We start from the raw sequence: 21,328 nt of genomic DNA, 5'->3' as shown, positions 1-21,328 counted from the left end.
AGATTAGTGAAGGAAAATTAACTGAAGAATATACCTACATATCTAAAATGTTATACCACATTAAATAATTTTGAAACAGAATACCATTTGCAACATAGCCAACACTGTAGCCAATTTGCACACAGCAAGCTCTCACAAATAGCAACATGTTAATGACCACTTATTCTATTGAAGTGATAAGTTTTGGCCAGAAAAATGAGGTAAATTCTTCCATTCTTCCCTGCTATTGTGCCTTGAGTTCTTCAAAGTCTTAACAAAAGGCCTCTGACAGAGCAGTATTCCCTCTGCACTGCAGTGGAGTATGATTCTTGTTTTATGGAGTGGAACCAGAACACACTCTGGACTCAAAGCCATGCTCACTAATTGGACGAACTTAATATGTTATCTATTATTGTGTCTGTAAAACAAAGACAGACAAAGTAGAGCCTCAGGAATGAAAGGTCAAACTTGAATGCTTCTTACGGCTCTCAGTACATCACACAGTGCTGGGCATGAACAAACAGTACAAATAAACAAAGTGTTGATATTTGGATATGCATCCCAGCAACCATGTTGAGTAGATCTCACATTTGAATACCGGGCCCCATTTTATGTCTTGCTCTGCCCCTCTCTCTCAATCCTCACCCCCTCCACCTCCCCCTCCCTCTCTCTCAACCCCCTCCCTCACCTCCTCCCCTCCCCCTCCCTCCACCCTCACCCCTCACCCCCTCCTCCTCCCCCCACCCTCACACCCTCCCCCTCTCTCCACCCTCACACTCTCCCCCTCCCCTCCTCTCCCTCTCTCAACCTTCACCCCCTTCCCCCTCTCAACCCTTAGCCTCTCCCGTCACCCTCTCCCACCCCACTCTTATGTCTTATGTCCATGGAGGACATTGTCCTAGATCAGTTGAACTGCTGTTTGTCTTGCAGATACAGGCCCACCTCCTCGAGAATTGGTCCCGATAACCAGGAACCTAAATTTCTCCCTCCTGAACCACATTTTCAGTCATGTATTTATCTGTGAACAGCTTGCTCTCCATATCATGCTGCCCAGGCCTGCGTATCCAGACAGCTAGACCATCACGGCCATAGTCAGCCCTGTCCGATAGATGCCTCACTGATGGAATCTGTGCTATCTTACTTTCTATTCTCAATGGTACAAGGAGCAGTCTGAAGATTATTATCTTTGAAGTCCTGCTTCTAATTTCCTGCTCCTTACAATCTTCCCACAGGATCTCATCCCAGCAGCACTACATATGGACCATCTGGTTGTCCATTCTACCCCCTTCAGATTTTCTGCAGGTGCTCAGTGATGTCTTTATCCCTGTGAGTAGGGAAGCAAAGAGTCATGATGAATAGCTTCATTAACTCCAGCAACACCTGCCTCTTCTTTTAGCGATAGAATCCTGACAACTATATTGATTTTTCTCTTCTTTTCCATGGTCTGAATGTTACACCCTTGGCTGCAGACCCCAAGGGAAACCTGTTCCCCATCAGTACTCGGAAATTAATACTGGTTAGAGAATAAAATGCCCTTAGCTACCTCCTGAACTGCTTTTTTTTTGTCCATTTGTCACTCATTGCTTCTCTGCCTACATTCTCTTGAGCTCTGGTGTCATCACTTCCTGAATGATGTCAGCCACAAACTCAAAGATTAATCACTCTGACCTCAACTGTTGTTCAGGCTCCAAAACACGGTGCTCAAATTGAAGCAAACTATTCCTGCCCCCATGGCTGCCCTCTTCATAGTAAGCCAGCAGAAATTACCATACGGTGCAGAATGTGCATTCCCTGGATGATTCATTTAGATTAACAGAAGATATATTTAAAACTATTATTACAATAAGATTACTTATTATTTTGCTTGTCCTTGAAGAACTTTGTAACTCCCCTTTTTAATCTCATGTGGTTTTCTGTCCTTACTTCATTCAAATTGACATGCAAAGCTGAAGTCAACAGCACGCTGCTTCCTGTACAAACCTTCACATGTAGGTTACACTGAATCTCAATTCAAACCACTCCAAACCTCACCCCACCCACAAACACATAAAGGAGTCTCTTTTATTTCCCTCGCCAGTCATTGAAATGCTTTTTTTTTTAAAAAAACGGTCAGAATGGAAAAGTACTGCCTCTCCTTTACAGCACTTGCTTGAGCCATTCCTCTGGCAGTTTGTCAAGTTATGATCTCTCTCTGATAACTTGCTAGGCGGAATTTAATCTTGCTTCTGCCAGAGTTTGCATTTCCAGCGAGGAATAAAATGGAAAAGGCTTAAAAAGAATTCAGGAAAAAGCATATTCATGATATTTTGCAAACTAGATTTCAACACTAACCAAGGCTTTTATAATATTTTAGAACTTAGTTGGAGGATCCTGACTATGTTATGTGGTGCTGTCTATAAAATGTGATTTAAAAAATTAATCATTTCATCTTTGTGGCTATAATAACCATAAAGTGGTAAATCATAAAGGGCAAATGATAATCATAAAGTAGTAAATAATTGACTGATTCAAAGTTTTTCTTTTTCAGAAAAACTCATTTCTACCACACTCTTCCTAGTTCAGCCGTTTGCTATAAATCTTATCCTTTTAGTTATTTCAGACAGTTTATTACAGAAGTATTTTATTCCAGTAGGACCAATGGTGTTTGAAAAAAAGAGTCCACATTGTTCCCCCGAGACTGTTTGCTCTCACAAGAACACAGGAAACAATCCCATCTTTAATATAATCAGAGCCTATCCACACTGGCCTAACTCCTTCTCTGTGCCAGATCTACAAATCCCCCAATCAATTGACCTTACAAAATCTTACCTACCTCTAACCTCCACAACTCCAGAGATGTACCACCCTCTGAATCACCATCCTCTTATCTCCCTTCATATGAGACTTTTCTGTGAGTGAAAACATTCCAATACCTACCCTGTCAACCCCCCCCCCCCCAGAAGAATCTTAAATGTTTCAATCAGATCAGTCCTACATTCCAACCTCTAGCTTCCCTTGACAGGCCCGTCCTCTTGTCCTAGAAGTTAGCCTGTGGTATTTCTTTTAGACAGTCTGTAAAGCTGCTAATCCCTTTTTAGGTAAGGGGACGAAGCCTTGACACGGTACTTCAAGTGTGATCTCACAAACAGCCTTTGTACTTTTTAAAAAAATTCCTATTTTTGAACTCCAACCTCATTATAGTAAAATCCAACATGCTATTTGCCTTCTAAATTACTTGAAGCTACCTGAAAACTTTTGTGCTCAATATACCAGAACACCCAAATACTTCTGTACTACTTCACTGAATAACTGACTCTTTCCATGAAAAAAATATACATATGTACACATCTTTAACAAGATCCCACATGGAAGGCGGGTTCAAAAAGACTGAGCCCCTGAGATGAAGTGGGCCAAGAGATCCAAAATTAATTTGATTATCAGAAACAGAGGGTAGTGGTGGAAGGCTTCCTGACTGGAAAATTGTTATCAGTGCTGTATGTTAGGGATGGGTGCTGTGACTCTTGCTATTTGTTATATACATTAACAACTTAGATATGAATGAATGAAGCAGGTGATATTCCCTACAGTGGTGAATCAGAATCAGGTTTATTATCGCCAGCGTATGTCATGAAATTTGTTTACTTAGCAGCAGGAGTGCAATGCAATGCATGATCATATAGAAAGGAAAAAAAATAAGTAAATCAATTACAATAAGTATATGCATGTAGGTTTAATAGTTATATTTCTGTTTTGCATTATTTTTAATCTATGAAAAAGTGTTCATGGGCTCAATGCCCATTTTGGAATCATAATGGTGTTGTAGATAATGCTGGGAACAGTGGTTTTGGGCTGAAGAATCAATATTGATCAGCTGGTAACTTGGACTGAGCAATGTAGGGTAGGTTTAAATCCTGATAAATATGAGGTGATGCATTTTGGGGAGGGGGGGCAATAAGTGTTCAACATATACTGTGAAAGAGCCCAGGAGAGTAAGACTATAAGACAAAAGAGCAGTTCAGTGCTTCAGTTCTGCTCCGTCATTCAATCATGACTGATTTATTCTCTTTCAATCCTACATTCTCTCCATAATCTTTGACACCAAGTTCAAGATGGTGCTGAGCTCCAGTTTAGTTGTTTTTAATTTATTTGCTTAATTTTTAATGGCTTTAAGTTTGTTCTGATGGTTTTGGGGGCATAGAGGGTCAAGGTAGAGTTTAAAGAACAGGGATTAGAAGTCGGGCCAGAGTCTTAATTCTCAGCTCCAGCTTTGAAGACCGGTGACAGGAACGCAAGACGTCTGGGTCAGATGTTGGACGTCAGACCTGCAGCGTGTGGACAAAGGGCCACTCCTCCCCAAGTCAGCAGGTGGGCTCTGGAGTCAGATCTGTGTGGACAGGAGGAAGGAGGAACAGGGCTCGATTTTGCTGTTGTTACTTGCTGTGTTCTGTGTTGTTCAGCCAAGCGTTGTTGGCAGTGGAATATGCGGGCTGTTCCCAGCACACCCCCTTGGGTGTGTTGGTTGTTTATGCGAGTGATGCATTCCACTGTGTTGACACACACGTGATGAATATATTTAAAACTTAAATTCTTGATTAGAATGGCAAGATTCATCAACAAGTATGAGAAAGTCTGCAGCTGCTGGAAGTACAGAGAAACATACACAAAATGCTGTAGCAACTCAGCATCTATGGAAGAGAGTGTACAGTTGCTGTTTCGAGCTGAGAACCTTCTTCAGGACTGAGAAGGAAGGGGGGAGATGCCAGAATATTAAAAAAAAGTGGCGGGGAGGGGAAAGAGGCTAGCTGGAAGGTGATAGGTGAACCCCAATGGGCAGAAAGGTCAAGGGCTGGGAGAAGAAAGAATCTGATTGGAGAGTAGAGTGGCCGATAAGGAGAAAGGGAAGGGGGTAGGGACCTAGGGGGAAGTATTAGGCAAGTGAGGTCAGTGGGGAAAAGAAGGCCGGGGGTGGGGGGGGGGGGGGAATTGTTCTCCAAAAGGAGAAATTGATATTCATTCCTTTAGCCTCAGGTCATCATCTCCAATGAATTTATCAACCTCTGCTTTAAAGATACACAATGGCTTTGCCTCCACACCCATCTGCAACAATGAATTCCACAGATTCATCACCTTCAGGCTAAAGAAGTCTATTCCAAAGTGACACCCTCCTTTTCTGAAGCTGTGCTATCTGGTTCAGAGACTCTTTCAGTATTGAGGAATAAAGTACATACAAATCAAAAGATTCCTGGTGGTGGCTGTATAGGTAGATGGGGAATGATGTAGGCAATGGGATGCTTACTTGTGGGATACAGGCGTCACGATTGAGTAGCAGTTAGTGCGGCGCTATTAGAGCTCGGAGTGTCAGGGTTTAAAGTTCAATTTCAGCATAATCTGTAAGGCGTCTGTGCATCCTCCCCGTGGCTTTCTTAGGTTTCCTCCCACAGGCCAAATACAGAGTGGCTAATTGGTCATTGTAAATTGTCCTGTGATTAAACTAGGATTAACTTCGAGGTTGCTGGGCAACGCGGCTCAAAGGGCTTATTCCATGCTGTATCTCAATAAATAAATAAATCTGGGAAAAAGAATACAGATGCACCTACATCTTGGTACAGCTGTTGTAAACGTTAGTGACGCCACGTCTGGAATATTGCAACATTGCTGTGAAAGGGTGCAGAGAAGATTACAGACTGTTTGCTAGGATGGACCATTTCAGTTGAGGAGAGGCTGCATGGGCTGGGTTTATTGGCCTGAAACATGGGGAGGCTGAAGGGGGAAATATCAGAGATATACAGAATTATGAGAGACATTGATAAGGGACATTATAAGAAATGTTTCCCTGTTGCAGCGGTGCTACCCTGTGCCAAGAAATTAAAAGACTCAGACAACCTTTCTGTTGGCATTTCAAAGAAATTGCTTTCAAATGAATTGATAAAGTTAATGATTAAGTACTTTTTTGCATTATAATTTGCCATGTACAGTGGATTCTGGTTAATTGGACACATCAGGACCAGTATATTTTGGCCCAATTAAGCAGCTGCTCCAATTAGCTGAACTTTCATGGAAATAGTTAAAAAAGTATAAAGAAGATAAATTACCATTTAACTGAGTAACAAATAATGTATTTCAATGAAGTACAGAATAAATTAGAACACTATCATTAGCGGTGGACCAATCGATTCGAAGAGGAGAGGGAGAGAGAGCTTTGCACAGGTCAGGGAGAAGAGTTTTAAAAAGGAGTGTCTCGCGGGGCTTGGTGCATCAGAGTAGTGGGTGTGACTGCGAGGCCAGTTTTCTGTTCTGGGTGTCAGGTGTGGGATGTCCGGGAGACTATCAGCCTCCCTGATGGCCACATCTGTACCAGGTGCATCAAGCTGCAGCTCCTTGGAGACCAAGTTAAGGAACTGGAGCTGCAGTTCGATGACCTTCAGCTTGTTAGGGAGAGTGAGGAGGTGATAGACAGGAGCTGTAGGCAGGTAGTCACCCCAGGGCCACAGGAGACCTATGTGGGTGAGCATTAGGACAGTGAAGGGAGGGCATCAGGTGGTGGCGAGCACCCTGTGACTGCCCCCTTAACAATAAGTACTCCATTTTGAGTACTGCTGGGGGGAAGACAACTTGCCCGGGGGAAGCAACAGTGACCCATGGCCCTGGCACCAAGTCTGGTCCTGTGCCTTAGAAGGGTAGGGGTAATAGGGGACTCTATAGTTAGGGGGACAGACGGGCAATTCTGTAGACATGAGAAAGAAACAAGGATGGTAGTTTGCCTCCCAGGTGCCAGGGTTCATGATGTTTCTTAGTGTGTCCACAATATCCTGAAAAGGGAGGGTGAGCAGCCAGAGGTCGTGGTGCATAATGGTACCAAGGACATAGGTAGAAAAAGGGAGGAGGTCCTGAAAGCAGAATACAGGGAGTTAGGAAGGAAGCTGAGAAGCAGGACCTCAAAGGTAGTAATCTCAGGATTGCTGCCTGTGCCACGTGACAGTGAGTATAGGCATTGAATGGGATAGAGGATAACTGTGTGGCTGAAGGATTGGAGCAGGGGGCAGGGATTCAGATTTTTTGATCATTGGGACCTCTTTTGGGGCAGGTGTGACCTGTACGTAAAGGACGGGTTGCACTTGAATCTGAGCGGGATCAACATCCTGGCAAGGTGGTTTCCTAATTCTATTGGGGAGGATTTGCAGAGGGTGGGAACCGAAGTGAAGAGGCAGAGGATGGGGAGGTTGGAGCACAAGGACAGCTTGTAGGGAGTTTGTGAGGAAGGATAGACAGATGTTAAAGCAAAGGTACACTCAGCCTGATAGTTTGAGATGCATCCAATTTAATCCAAGGAACATCATAAGCAAGGCGAATGAGCTTAGACCATGGATTAGTACGTGGAACTGTGACGTTGTGGCTATTACAGAGATTTGGATGGCTCAGGAGCAGGAATGGCTGCTGAGTGTGCCAAGCTTTAGATGTTTCAAAAAGAACAGAGAGGGAGGCAAAGGAGGTGGGGGTGTGACATTGCTGATTAGGGATAGTATCACAGTTGCAGAAAAGGAAGAAGTCATGGAAGGATGGTCTACTGCGTCAGTGTGGGTGGAAGTCAGAAACAGGAAGGAGGCAATAACTCTACCGGGTGTTCTTTATAGACACCCCCCCCCCCCCCCCCCATTGTAACAGGGATATTGAGGAGCAGATAGGGAGGCAGGTTCTGGAATGGTGCAATAATAATAGGGTTATTGTTTCCTAATATTAATTGGCATCTCCTTAGCGCAAGGGGTTTAGATGGGGTGGAGTTTGTTACACGTGTCCAGGCAGGTTTCCGGATGCAATATGTAGATAAGCCAACGAGAGGAGAGGCTGTACTTATATTGGGAAATGAACCTGGTCAGGTGTCAGATCTCTCAGTGGGAGAGCATTTTGGAGGTAGTGACCACAACTCAATCTCCCTCACCATAACGCTGGAGAGGGATTCGACCAGACAAATTGAGAAAGCATTTAATTGGGGTAGGGGAAAATGTGATGCCACTAGGCTGGAACTTAGGAGCAGATGTTCTCAGGGAAATGTTCAGGGAAAATTTGCATGGAGTTCTGCATAGGTATGTTTCATTGAGGCAGGGAAAGGATGGTAGAGTTAAAGAACCATGGTGTACAAAATCTAGTTAAGAAGAAAAGAAAAGCTTGTGAAAGGTTCAAGAAACTAGAGCTCTAGAAAATTACACTGTTGCTAGGAAGGAGCTTAAGAATGGAATTAGGAGAGCCAGAAGGGGTCATGAGATGGCCTTGGTGAGCAGGATTAAGGAAAACCACAAGGCATTCTACAAATATGTGAAGAGCAAGAGGATGAGCCGTGTGAGAATAGGACCGATCAGGTGAGATAGTGGAAATGTGTGCATGGAGTTTGGGGGGGGTAAGTGGAGGTACTTAATGAATACTGTGCTTCTGTAATCAGCAGGGAAAAAGACCTTGGCAATTGTGGGGATGACTTGTAGCAGCCTGAAACCCTTGAGCATATAGATGTTAAGAAAGAGGATGTGCTGGAGCTTTTGAAAAGCATTAAGTTAGATAAGGCACTGGGACCTGATGAAGTATACCTCAGGCTACTGTGAGAAGTGAGGGAGGAGATTGCTGAGCCTCTTGCTATGATCTTTGTATCAATAGGGACGGAAGAAATACCAGAGGATTGGAGGGTTGCAAATGTTGTTCCCCTGTTCAAGAAAGGGCGTATAGATAACCCAGGAAATTACAGACCAGTGAGGTTGTGTGTACTTGGCCTTTTCTCCTTGGAGTGACGGAGGATGAGAGGTGATCTAATAGAGGCGTATAAGATCATGATGGGCATTGATCGTGTGGATAGCCAGAAGGTTTTCCGCAGGGCTGAAATGGCTAACATGAGGGAGCATAGTTTTAAGGTGCTTGGAAATGGGTATCGATGGCACGTCAGGGGTAAGTTTTCCACACACACAGTGGTGGGTGCGTGGAATGCACTGCCGGCAGCAGTGGCGGAAGCGGATACAATAAGGTCTTTTAAGAGCCTCTTAGATAGGTACACGGAGCTTGGAAAAATAGAGGGCTATATGCTAGGGAAATTCTAGGCAGTCTCTAGAGTACATTACATGGTCGGCACAACATTGTGGGCCGAAGGGCCTGTAATGTGCTGTAAATTTCTATGTTCTATGTACTATCAATACTAAAAAAATTCTTCCATTGATAAAGGTTAGTTCCTAATAGTTATCAGTAAAGGAATTCAGTGTACAGTGCTGTGTTCTTTTGATTGACAGTAAATGATCAAAATTAGCGCAGACAGCTGGTGCAGAAAGTGGACTGCTTTCATACAATGCTTTTTATGCTTGCATCCTCAAAATCTTCATTTTCATTGTAACATTCAAGATGATGTCAGTACCTTCAAATTCTTGGTATTGTTGAAGTAATTGTTCAACCAGTAATTTGTTGAAGTAGTAAAATTGTTACATTTTCACTCCCGGCCATTTCTGGCACCTCCCAGCCTGAATATTTCAAACCGCAGTGAGCAAAGCAGTTCGGAATTGTCTTACTGTTCATTACTGACCAACTATCAGTGACAAAAATCACTACTCTATGAATATAGACATACACAAGAGACACCATTTAAAAATTGTTTGCTCTAAGCATGATCTAGTGTCTAACGGCTACACGACTTGGCACGTGACTGACACTAGTTAGAAAATGTTCAGCAAGTCTCCTGACCCAGTTAAATGGCAGTGTCCCAGATAAGTGAAGGGGATCACGGCGATTTTCTCAAATTGCTTTTGTTCTTAGTGTTGTCCTAGATTAGTGGCTGAGCTGCTGAACCAATGGCCCAATTAACCAGAATCCATTTTATATGGAAGTGCATTTGTGTGGAAATAAGAGACCATTCAGTAATTTAACAAACACATACAATAATACTGTCAGACATTTTATATCTATTCATTATACATTTTGTGCTATGTATTCACAAGAAATGCCCCCACTCCAGAGACCTAAGCTCAAGCACCACGATTGAACTGCTTGTTCTTGCCAATAACACCCATGCACCATCAATTTACAGGCCATGTCACTCCAGGAGTTGAACTATTTTTTTTGTTTTTCATGTGTAACTGTACGCTTGCTATTTTATACGTGCACAATGTGCCTTGTGCTGTGTATGACTGTTGGTGCTGTTTTGTTTGGCTTTATTCATGGGTATTCATGTATGGTTGAATGATAATTAAACTTGAATTTGAACTCGACAGTCCCATGCCATACAGAGAGAGTAAAGCACTGCAGGAAATGCCATATTTAGAATCAGGCTTTAAACCAAGGAGCTCTCTGTTCTCTCAAGCACACATAAAAGATCTAGTTACGCTCTTCAAAGGTAAAAGTATTCTCCCTAGTGTTATGATAAATATTTACACATGAAAAAGCATCACAAAGAACAGATCATTTATTTTTGTATTTTTGAGATACAGCATTCCAGCCTATCAAGCACGCCGCCCAGCAACCCCCCCAATTTAACCCTAGTCTAATCAGGTGACAATTTACAATGACCAATTAACCCACCAACTGGTATATCTTTGGACTGTGGGAGGAAAACCGCAGGGTCCCAGGTACAGCATACAAACTCTTACAGACAGCAGCAGGAATTGAACCTGGGTCGCTGATACTGTAAGGCATTGTTAGAACCTGATTCTTGCTTCTGAAAGCTCACTGTGATCAGATTGGCTGCTGTTTTGTTTTCTATATTCGCACAGTAGCAACGCTTCCGAAGTACTTTAAGGAAATCTAGCCTAGAAGGGCACTATAAAAGGCTCTTTTGTAGAATTAATTACAATTGCAAACATTTTTTGATGATATGGAATAATAACTAATGAGAAAGTTGTCTGTTACAGGTTCCGGAATGAGATTAAAATGATGGTGGGACGAAAACCAAACTGGTACTGGATAATTACCTGGGTGATCATAAGCCCTGTTTTAATTGTAAGCCTCCTGATATTTTATATTATTGATTACACCACAACTGGAAGGTTAACGTATACGGCGTGGGATCCATCCAAGGTATGTGCACAATCTGACTTGATTTAGCTGTGACCACACATTTAATAACACCCATTTGCCATGTATACTTCAAGCTCTGCAAAGTAGGGTCTACTGTCTTACACAGCAGTAGCTGATGTGTTCTCAGTGATGAGATTCCCCACCACCCCTGTATGGTGAGTGCAGTGCAAGTGCTTAATGCAACTACCTATATTTGCAACCACCCCCCTGCTTAGCCCTCCCTTCCCCTGATTGGGGTTATAAGAAGCCATGGGAGCTGTATGAGCAGCTGGTGCTAATCACAAATCCAGGTTCTGCGACCGCTGACGCCAGGCAGTCAGTCTCAGAGGAGTATTGGTAATGGCTGGGGTCACCCATCTTATAAAGACACTACCCGTAAGAAAGCAATGGCAAACCACTTCTGTAGAAAAATTTGCCAGGAACAATCATGTTCATGGAAAGACTGTGATCACCTAGGTCCTATGACAGGGCACATAACTTCACATTATTTACAAACAGTAATAAATAGTTTCTTTAACTTCTGGTAATTTTCCTCCTTCCCCCTTCTTCCATTCCCCAATCTGGCTCCCCTCTTACCTCACCTGCCTGTCACCCCTGGTAACCTTCCTCCTTCCCTTCCCCCATCCTCCAGTCTCTTCCCCTATCAGATTCCTTCTCTGGCATTTTGCCTTTTCTGCCCATCATCTCCCTGCTCCTTTCTTCATATCCCTCCTCTACTCACTTTGCATCATCTATCACCTTCTAGCTTGTACCCCTTCCCCTTCCTCGCCCCCTTCTTGTTCTGGCTTCTTCCCCCTTCCTTTCCAATCCTGGAGTCCCTCCAGCAGCTGCAGAATCTCTTGTATTTTTAAGCAGTAGTAATGCAGAGAAATAAATGACATGACCACACCCTGTTGTCAGAGTTACCCTGGTATCAGTGGTGGGGAAGTTGCTAGTGGGGAGGGGCAGATTCTGAGTGACAGGATCTACCAGCATTTGGATAGACAGAATCTGATTAGGAAGAATCAGCATAGCTTTGTGCCTGGAAAGTTACGGTTAATGAACCTTTTTTGAAGAGGTAATCAAAAGGTAAACAAGAGTTGGGCAGTGGATGTCATCTACTTGGCCTTTGACAAGGTCGCTCATAGTGGTCTAGTCTGGAAGTTTAGATCCCAAGAATTTGGAGAGAGCTAATAAGGCGGAGTCAGATTTAACTCCAAGATAAGAAGGAGAGGGTGGTGATTGAAGATAGTTTCTCGGAATGGAGGCCGATGACTAGTCACGTGCCACAGGACCCTTGTTATTCATTATTTGTATGAATTATTTGGATCCACAAGGCTTGATCAGTAATTTGGTGGATGACACCAATTTAGGAGGTGTTGCTTTTGGTGAAGAGGGTTGTCGTAGATTATGAGGGGATCTTGATCGGTTAGGGAAATGGACCAAGGATTCCAAAACAGGCAAGTGTGAGGTGTTGTGTTTTGGAAGTCAGACCAGCATGGGACTGTACAATGAATGGTCAGGCATTAAGGAGTATATTGGAACAGAGGGACTGAGGAGTATAACTTCATTGAAAGCAGCATCACAGGTAGACATGGTGGTCTTCATTAGTCAGGGCAGTGAGTACGGGAGTTGAGACATTATATTGCAGTTGTACAAGTCTTGGTGAGGCTGCACTTGGAGTTCTATATATAGTTTTGCTCATTTTGTTATAGGAACGGTGATGCAGAAAAGATTTACGATGCTGTTGCCTGTACTAGAGAATCTGAGATGTAGGGAGTGTTGCTAAGGTGGATTTTTATTCTTTGAAATATAGAAGAATGAGGGGTGACCTTATAGAAATGTATAAAATTATGTCAGGAATGGATAAGGTGTATGGTAACAGTATTTTCCAGAAGGTGGAGGAATCGACAATTAGGGGGCATAGATTTTGGGGTGAGAGAGAAAAGATTTAAAAGGAACCTGGGGGGCAACATTTCAACACAGAGGACAGTGAGTATGTGGAAAGAGCTGCCAGGGGAAATGGTTGGGGCAGGTACAGTAGTATCATTTAAGAAGCACTTGGAGGGTAGGGGATATGGTGCATACACAGGAGATTGGGACTAGCTGAGTGGGCACCATGGTCAACATGGGCCTGTATGTGGGCTGTTTTGCTCCTTGACTCATGCCTTGGACAGAAATAGAGGCATGGAGAAGTGTTAAATATGTATCTTCTCATTCCGCTCCCTACAAATGCAGTGGGCATATGGACGAGTGTCACGTATACACCTGTTCCTTTATTCAAACGTCCCATTTTTAACTTTCAGACTTGTTGGGTGGTACTAACATGCTACTTGCTGCTCTCCAGGGCTTAAGTTATAATTCAGTTTTTTGCACATCACTTGATTTGGGATGATAAGGTGAAGAAAGTATGTTTATTTTGTTTCATAAAGACTCAAATGGAAATGGAAGAAACTGGGAATCATTATCTTAGATTAGCTTTTTGTGTAGCCCATGATAAAATGGTTCTCAAATTTTCTCTTGTACAGAAACCAGTATTGTTTTAATCCACTTCAAGTGACTATAGAAGCACTAAACAGTTATCAGTTCCTTTCTCGTAATAAAAATGTGTATTTTTAGCAAGGCCTCTTATCAAGTTGCCTTTTCTGGCCTAGTGCTACAGTCTTGACAGATAATGCATTGCTGACTTTTCAAAATCATTATCTTGCCTATGCCAAGGTACAACACTTTTGGCAAGTGCATGTTCACAGTTCAGAAAGTTCAGTATGAAGCTCTTCTAAAATATTCCTTCTCAATATTCTCAATGTTGCAAGTCTGTGATAGAACCTTGTAATGTTAGTAACAAATGCCATTATATCTGAATATTTAACTCAGCCCATCCTTTTAAAATCTTTTCAGAGACTTGGTTAAAACAAGATCTATTGCACCATTATTAAAGTTTCACTTCTTTGGGATTTGTAGCTTCATCATGCTGTGTGAAAGACATTTATTCATACTTGTCATATCTTAAGCAGTGCAGTTTGAATTCTCACTATTAGATAATTCAGTATATGAATATATGACAGAGACATAAAGCACTACACCACCCAGGTAGGCCCCTTGGCACTTCCAGTTCATGCCAAACTATTAATCTACCTAATCCCATCAACCTGCACCTGGACCATAGCCCTCCTCACCATTCCCATCACTGTGCTTATTCATACTTCTCTTAAATATTTCACTCAAACCCACATCCACCACTTTCACATTCGACAATTGCACCAGCCTTTCAGGTTCCCCTTAAATATTTCACCTTCCGCCCTGAACCTTGAACTCTAGTTCTAGTCTCACCCAACCTCAGTAGAATAAGCCAGCTTGCATTTACCATATCTATCTTCCTGTTAATTTTACATGCCTCTATCAAACCTCTCTTCATTCTCCAATGCTCCGGTGGAAAAATGTCCTAACATATTCAATCTTTCTCTTTACCTCAGGTCCTCAAGTCCTGGCAACATACTTGTAAATTTTCTCTGTACTCTTTCAATCCTGTTGATGTACTGTACTAATTATCTCATATTGCTGACTTTCCTCATCAATATTCAATACTTGACGGGACTAGTTTGGCTGCAATTGGTTTCACATATAGCCCCCAGGAGTAGGCAACGGGTACTGTTTATCATCTGCCCGTAATTGTCTCCTGTAATCTCCACACCGTTCAACAACTTTGACATCCTCCCTTTTCCCCCTCACACAATAACCAGAGATGTACCAAAGTGATCTAACAAAGCATGAACAGAAGAAAGCTTAGAGGATAGAGAGACAATCAGCACCTCACTGGAAGGAACTCTTCCAGGACCTCCTCAGCCCAGACTGTTTCTTCACATGAATGTCCTTGATTCCACCCCATAGTAAATACGGAGCACTACAGCACAGATAGACTCTTCAGCCCATCTAGTGATCCAATTCCACTGCCACCTCAAGCAACAAAGTTAATCAAGCCAAACTTCAACTGAAATATAGGTGGTTACAGTGTGGCTGTTGGAAGTCAAGCATCCTAGCCCCAGAACATCACTGTAGAACCTCTTTAGAACTGCAGTGCATTTTATAGATGGTACATGTAATATCCACCATCCACTAGGGGGAGGGGTAGGATTGAAATGTTTAGAGTGGTGTATAGAGTGTCCTCAGCCCTACTGTCTTCAGGTGCTTCATCAGTGAACTGCCTTCCATCATAAGATCAGAAATGGGGATTTCACGGGGGACTCTACATGTTCTTTGCAAATCTGAATTCCTCAGTAAGGGAACCAGTCCATGCCTGCATGCAGCAAAACTTAGAGAACGTTTTCCAGCAGAAGAAAATCTGCAGGTGCTGGAAATCCAAGCAACACACACAAAATGCTGGAGGATCTCAGAAGGCCAGGCAGTGGTCTGGTAATTACCAAGTAACATCTGTATTAGAAAAACTAAAAGCAACGACTATTTCCAACAAAAAAAGTCTAACCACTCACTATTAATATTCAATGGCATCGCTATTGCTAAGAACCTGACTTTCAACATTCTCAGAGTCACCATCAACAAAAAAAATCAAATTAACCGATCACATAAATTCCATGACAAGAGCAGATTAAAGGCTGGATACCATATGGGTAGTGACTTGGTTCTTGACCCCCGAAGTCTTTCCAATAACCACAGGGTTCTGCAAGAACATTGTAATATGCTCATCACTTGCCTGGATGAGTGCGGATCCATTAGTTCTCAAAAAGTTTGGCATTGTCCATGATAAAGCTGCCCGTTTAATTGGCACCCCAGGCACCACCCAAAACATCCATTCCCTCCACCACCAACACACATTGGCTGCATTGCATTTACTCGCCCAGACATTTCTAATGGCATCTGCTAAACTTTCTGTCTCTCCCACTAAGGACGTGGGCAGCAAGACAACATCGCCATCTACAGGTTCCACTTTAAGTTGCACACTAACTGACTTGGGAATATAGCACTCGGCTTTCACAGTGCTTGGCCTAAATCCTGGAACTCCCTAGCCAAGAGTAGAAGGATTGTAGCAATTCTAGAAGATAGTTCACAACTTTGCTCCAAGGACAGTGCAGCATGAACATTAATACGAGCCTTGCTGATCCTGAAAAATAACAAATAAAGAAAAGTTCCATGGCTGACCCCTTCACAGTTCTCAATGAAAGAATTCCAAAGATTCACCACTCTGTTGTAGTCCTAAATGACCTATTTTGAGACTGGAATGCTTGGTTCCAGACTCCTCAACCCGGGAAACATTCCTCCATTATTTGTCCTGGCAAGTTCAAGATTTTTAAACAAACAGCTTATTCAATCCCTTTTCATGCCAGGCTTGTCATCCCAGTAAACAGTCTGGTGAATCTTAGCTGTACTTTTTTATAGCTCATCATTTGTTTGGGTAAGGAGACCAAATTTGTCCACAGTACTCCAGCAAGCCTTGCCTTTGCCCGATGCCAGCCCCCTAGGCCTGAGTCGACGTAGTAGTACTCCAGCAAGGCCTCATAGAATTATGGTTGAACATCAGTGCTCTCATATCAAAATCCTCTGGCAATAAAAGCAAACATATCTTTTGCCTTCCTATTTACCCCTTGCACATTGGATTTCATTGACTTGCAAAAGGAGGACACTTAAGTCCCTTTGAATACTAACATGTCTCAATCCTGCGCTATTTAAAAAAATATTTATCATTTCTGCTTTTTCTGATGATAACTATGCATTTTTCCCATATTATACTTCATCTCCTTTCGTGTTGTCCGCTTACTTAGCTCGTCTTTGCATCCAGGTCATCATTCACATTACCACTTAGTTTTGTGTTATCAGCAATCATGGAGATTTTACACTTGGCTAAATCGTTAATAAAGACTTTTGAATAGTTGGGACCACACAGGAGTCCTTGTGGTAACTCACTAGTCACAGAAGATTACATTTATTCTTAATCACTTGTCTATTCCTACTCTGTCATCCAACTCTCAATCTGTGCTCTTATATCATAATTCCATATGATATCTATTATTTATCTTTTGTATAGGACCTTATTGAAAGCTTTCTGAAAATCTACCTTCATAGCTTTCACTCCATTATATATATCGTCAAAATTCCCATTACTCAAACTTGATTTTCCTTTCATGTATCCATGTTGTCTCTGTAAGTGTCTTGTTATCACTTGTTTTTAATGAGGTTCCAGAATATTCCCAATCACAAATATCAAGATAGTAGTGGCTTTTATTCTTCCTTTCTTGGTTCTTAAATGCTAGTATCATGTTTTCTATTCAGATTTTTTGAAAGATAAGTAGAGCATCTCCGTAACTGTATATATCTCCTCCCCCCCTCTCCCCCTCAAAACTATGAGATGCAGATTATTAGGTCATTGGGATTTTTTTTTCAGTCTTCAGGCTCATTAATTTCTGTTTTTTCACTAGTACTAATTTATTTTATTTATTCATTAGCATTCTTCCATATTGCTAAAAGGGTTTTCTTTGCTTCTTTAATGACAGACTCAAAATTTTGATTAATTCCTCTCAATCCCATTTCCTGCTTTCTTCCCATAACAATTGATGTTCTGATTAATCAAGACCTATCAACCTCCGCCTTAAATATACTGAGTGACTTGGCCTGCATATCCATCTGTGGCAATGAATTCCATAGATTCACCACCCATTGGTTAAAGAAAATTTTCTATATCTCTGTTCTAAATGGATGTCTCTCAATTCGGAGGTTGTGCCCACTGGTCCTAGACTCCTCCACTATTGGAAACATCCTCTCCATAGCCACTCTATCCAGGCCTTTCAATATGTGACAGGTTTCAATGAGGACGCCCCCCTCATTCTTCTAAACACCAGCGAGTACAGGCCCAGAGCCATCAAAAGCTCCTCATATGTTAACCTCTTAATTCCTGGGATCATTCTCGTGAACCTCCTCTGGACCCTTTCCAATGCCAGCACATCTTTTCTTAGATAAGGGGCACAGAAGTGCTTACAATGCTTCAAATGTAGTTTAACCAATACTTTACAAAACCTAAGATTACTTCCTTGCTTTTTATATCCGTCCTCTCAAAAAATGAATCCTAACATTGCATTTGCCTTCCTTACCACTGACCCAACCCGCAAGCTAACCTTTAGGGAATTCTGCACAAAGACTCCCAAGTTCCTCTGCACCTCTAATTTTTGAATTTTCTCCCCATTTAGAAAATAGTCCACACCTTATTCCTTGTGCCAAAGTGCATGACTATACACTTCCCTGCACCATATTCCATCTGCCACTTGTTTGCCTATTCTCCCAATCTGTCTAAGTCCTTCGGTAGACATCCTGTTTCCTCAACACTGCCTGACGCTCCAGCTATCTTCACAGCATTTGCAAACTTGGCCACAAAGCCTTTAGTTAGATTTGTTTTCTTTGGAGCAGAGGAGACTGACCAGACAGAGGAATATGAAATTATGAGAGGCATGGATGGGGATTGATGGTAAAAACAGTACCATGGGGGAGAAGTGTCTAAAGCCAAAGGATATAGGTTTAGTGCGAGACAGATTTAGGGGGGATCTGAAGAAGAGTTTTTTCACCAAGTTGGTTGCAATCTGCCCAAGAAAAGGTGGAGGTGGGTAATTAAATAACACCCAAGATTCACCTAGACAAGCACATGAATCACCAAGACACAACAAGCTACATGGCAAGTGTCAGTAGATGGAACTAGTGGTCAGCATGAATGTGATAAGCCAAAGGGCCAATTTTTGTGCTGTGTGTGTCTATGAACCTTCAGGGTAGGCAGCTTGTCCTCATAGCCAATTTATTTTGCACTGGTAGCATACCTGTAAATCTCCTCTGTGCCCTCTCAGGAGACATTACCCAATTCCTATCATGTAATCACCAGAAATGCAGACATTTTGTGGCACTGTTATTCTGTGAAATTACAGTGATGATTTTTGCACTGGGAACAAGTTTGTGTTTTTCTTTCGTGTTGGTTTTTGAGACTCTTATTTAAATTGTTGTGATGTTATTTTTTTCCAGGGAAAATCGGTGAAGATGGAATATCCTACTTATACCCTGGCTGTAATTGGACTCCTTGTGGCTGTTTCAATAAGCTGTATTCCTGTGATGGCAATAATTGTATATATCAAGAAGAAAGTGCAAAACAAAAGCCTACTATAGTTAAAAAAGTTAATTGAACATATTAAAATTGTGTTTTTTTTAAAGAAGTATCCATTGTAAACTATCATTTACTGTAAATAGTGTCATTAGTAATTGGAAAGTTCTATGGAGCAAGTATCAATTAGTTGTTTATTCTAAACTGTTTTTTTTAAGGTATATCTGTATATTTTAATATATTTGGGAAATTACTTTGTTGTTATAAGACAGACTGTGAAATTTTAGAAAGAAAGGATTGTTTTCTTGGGATGGTCATAAATGCAAGTTCTGTATTATTATTCAACTGCATTTGTGATCTTGACAAGATGGGCAGCTCTGAAATTTTCCATGTGTTGGGTTGCCGATTTACTGTAGTTTCTACCTTAGAAATATCTTTTAAAATTTAATAATATTCCTGTAAAGGGGCCCAGGATATTTTAAAACAAAAATAACATTGAGTCACAAAGAGGAGATGCAAGATTAAAGAGCTAGGATTTAAGGAGGAGTTGGTAAAACATGAAATGGTAGGTAGGGACTTAAGGAGGAAATTCCAGGGCTTTGGATCTTGTTGCCTAAAGGAAGGAATTGCCATGGAGCAACTAAATTCCTGAATGAGTAAGAGGCCGTATTTGGAGCACTGAGACTTTAGCAATGCTGCATGCAAATACAGAGATAGGAGTGACAAAATCACAGAGGGTTCATTCATATAAAACAACAATCAGAAGTTTATAATCAATGTTTAACCACTTAGTGTGAGTGATCAGTTTTGCTCAGTTCAAAATTTAATCTAGGTATTTTAACCTAGTTTTTGCAACCAGTTAGACTTGAAGTAAGCTTCCCTAAGTTAAGTAGAAACTGTCTTCCCAATTTTCACAGAAGCATGTGAGATTCACGGGTGGAACTTGGAGGCAACAGGGGTTTGGGGCAGTGAGAGGAAAATGGGCCCCAGCTCTCTTAACTAGAATAGAGACCCAGGCCAAATCAAAAGATAATACTGTCTTTGTGGCATAGGCTTTGCCTCAAGCATGAGGTAGTCTCAGTGATTACCACATGGAGGAAATTGAATACCACTTTAATCTTGGATTCACACAAACAAGGACCCAGCAATACTGTTGCTATCAGCACATAACACTCAATGTAGAAGCTACAGATAAGGCCAAGGTAGATTTCTACAACAGCTCTTGACGGGGAGTGGGAGAAAAACTATTGCCGCAGGGTGACTTCAGTCATCAGGATCGTAAAAGAAGAAACACTGGCAAGGAGGGAACAGACGTTCGTCAGAGAGACCAGCCTAATCTGCTCAGTTATCTCCACCAGCTTGACGCAAACAAGAAAGGAGAAAAATCCAGTCTCAATACAAAAGGATCTCCCTGTTGTCTACCAGTGGGAAGGCCATTGTCAGTATTCTCATCAACAGCCTCCATCCAGCAGCCAAAGGGTCTCTGAATCACAGAGCAGAATCCATCCAGTTAAAGGAGCAATGTACCTGATCTTCACCAAATATCAACTCAAGAAAAGATGCAGGGCGGAGCATCCAGCACCATATATAAATATTTTTGCCATAATAAAAGCTGTTAACTCTATCAAGTGTGACTGTGCAGCATTTACCTCAACTTTTTTTTGCTCAAAAATATCTCCATCTCACAGGATCATACTTCAATTTTAAATCATAGCTTACATCAGATTTAGTCTCAGTGCAGGTAAAGTTGTGGCATTGCTCAATGTTTCTCAGCAGTGTTGCAACTCACCTTCACTGAACTTCACCCTGGAATTGAACTGATCTGTAGGACAAATGGTACACTGTTCAATGCACACTCAAGTGGCCACTTTATTAGGTACACCTGTACATTTATACAAATATCTAATCAATGATGTGGCAGCAATTGAATGCATAAAAGCATGCAGACATGATCAAGAGGTTCAATTGTTATTCAGACCAACATCAGAATGGGGAAAAAATGTGAACTAAGTGACTTTGACCATGGGATGATTGTGGGTGCCAGGCAGAACGGTATGAGCATTTCAGAAACTGCTGATCTCCTGGGATTTCCAAAAGGAAGATCCCAAAAAGGATAAGTATTCTAATGGCAAGATGACACAACTGTTGCTAACAAGTAAAGTCAAAGTCAACATATAATAGAGCAAAATTAGTGGGAAGTTAGAGGATTGGGACTAAAAAAGTCATTAAGAAAGAAAAGATTGAATACAAAAGTAAACTAGCCAATAG

The 21,328-nt window shown here is 41.8% G+C and overlaps 1 protein-coding gene across 1 annotated transcript in view; it reads left to right on the top strand.

Moving 5' to 3' along the window:
- Window positions 1-20,684, top strand: part of LOC140212467 (sodium- and chloride-dependent transporter XTRP3-like) — a 53,572-nt gene extending 32,888 nt beyond the window's left edge. The window contains exons 10-11 of the mRNA XM_072283306.1: window positions 10,830-10,995; window positions 18,985-20,684. Of these exons, the coding sequence (XP_072139407.1) occupies window positions 10,830-10,995; window positions 18,985-19,125 (307 nt within the window). The 3' untranslated portion in view covers window positions 19,126-20,684. The remainder of the gene's footprint in view (window positions 1-10,829; window positions 10,996-18,984) is intronic.
- The last annotated feature ends 644 nt before the right edge of the window (window positions 20,685-21,328 follow it).

Source organism: Mobula birostris, chromosome 19 (assembly GCF_030028105.1).
Source record: "Mobula birostris isolate sMobBir1 chromosome 19, sMobBir1.hap1, whole genome shotgun sequence".
In the NCBI taxonomy this organism is placed as follows: Eukaryota; Metazoa; Chordata; class Chondrichthyes; order Myliobatiformes; family Myliobatidae; genus Mobula; species Mobula birostris.
This window is presented reverse-complemented; position numbering and strand designations above follow the sequence as displayed.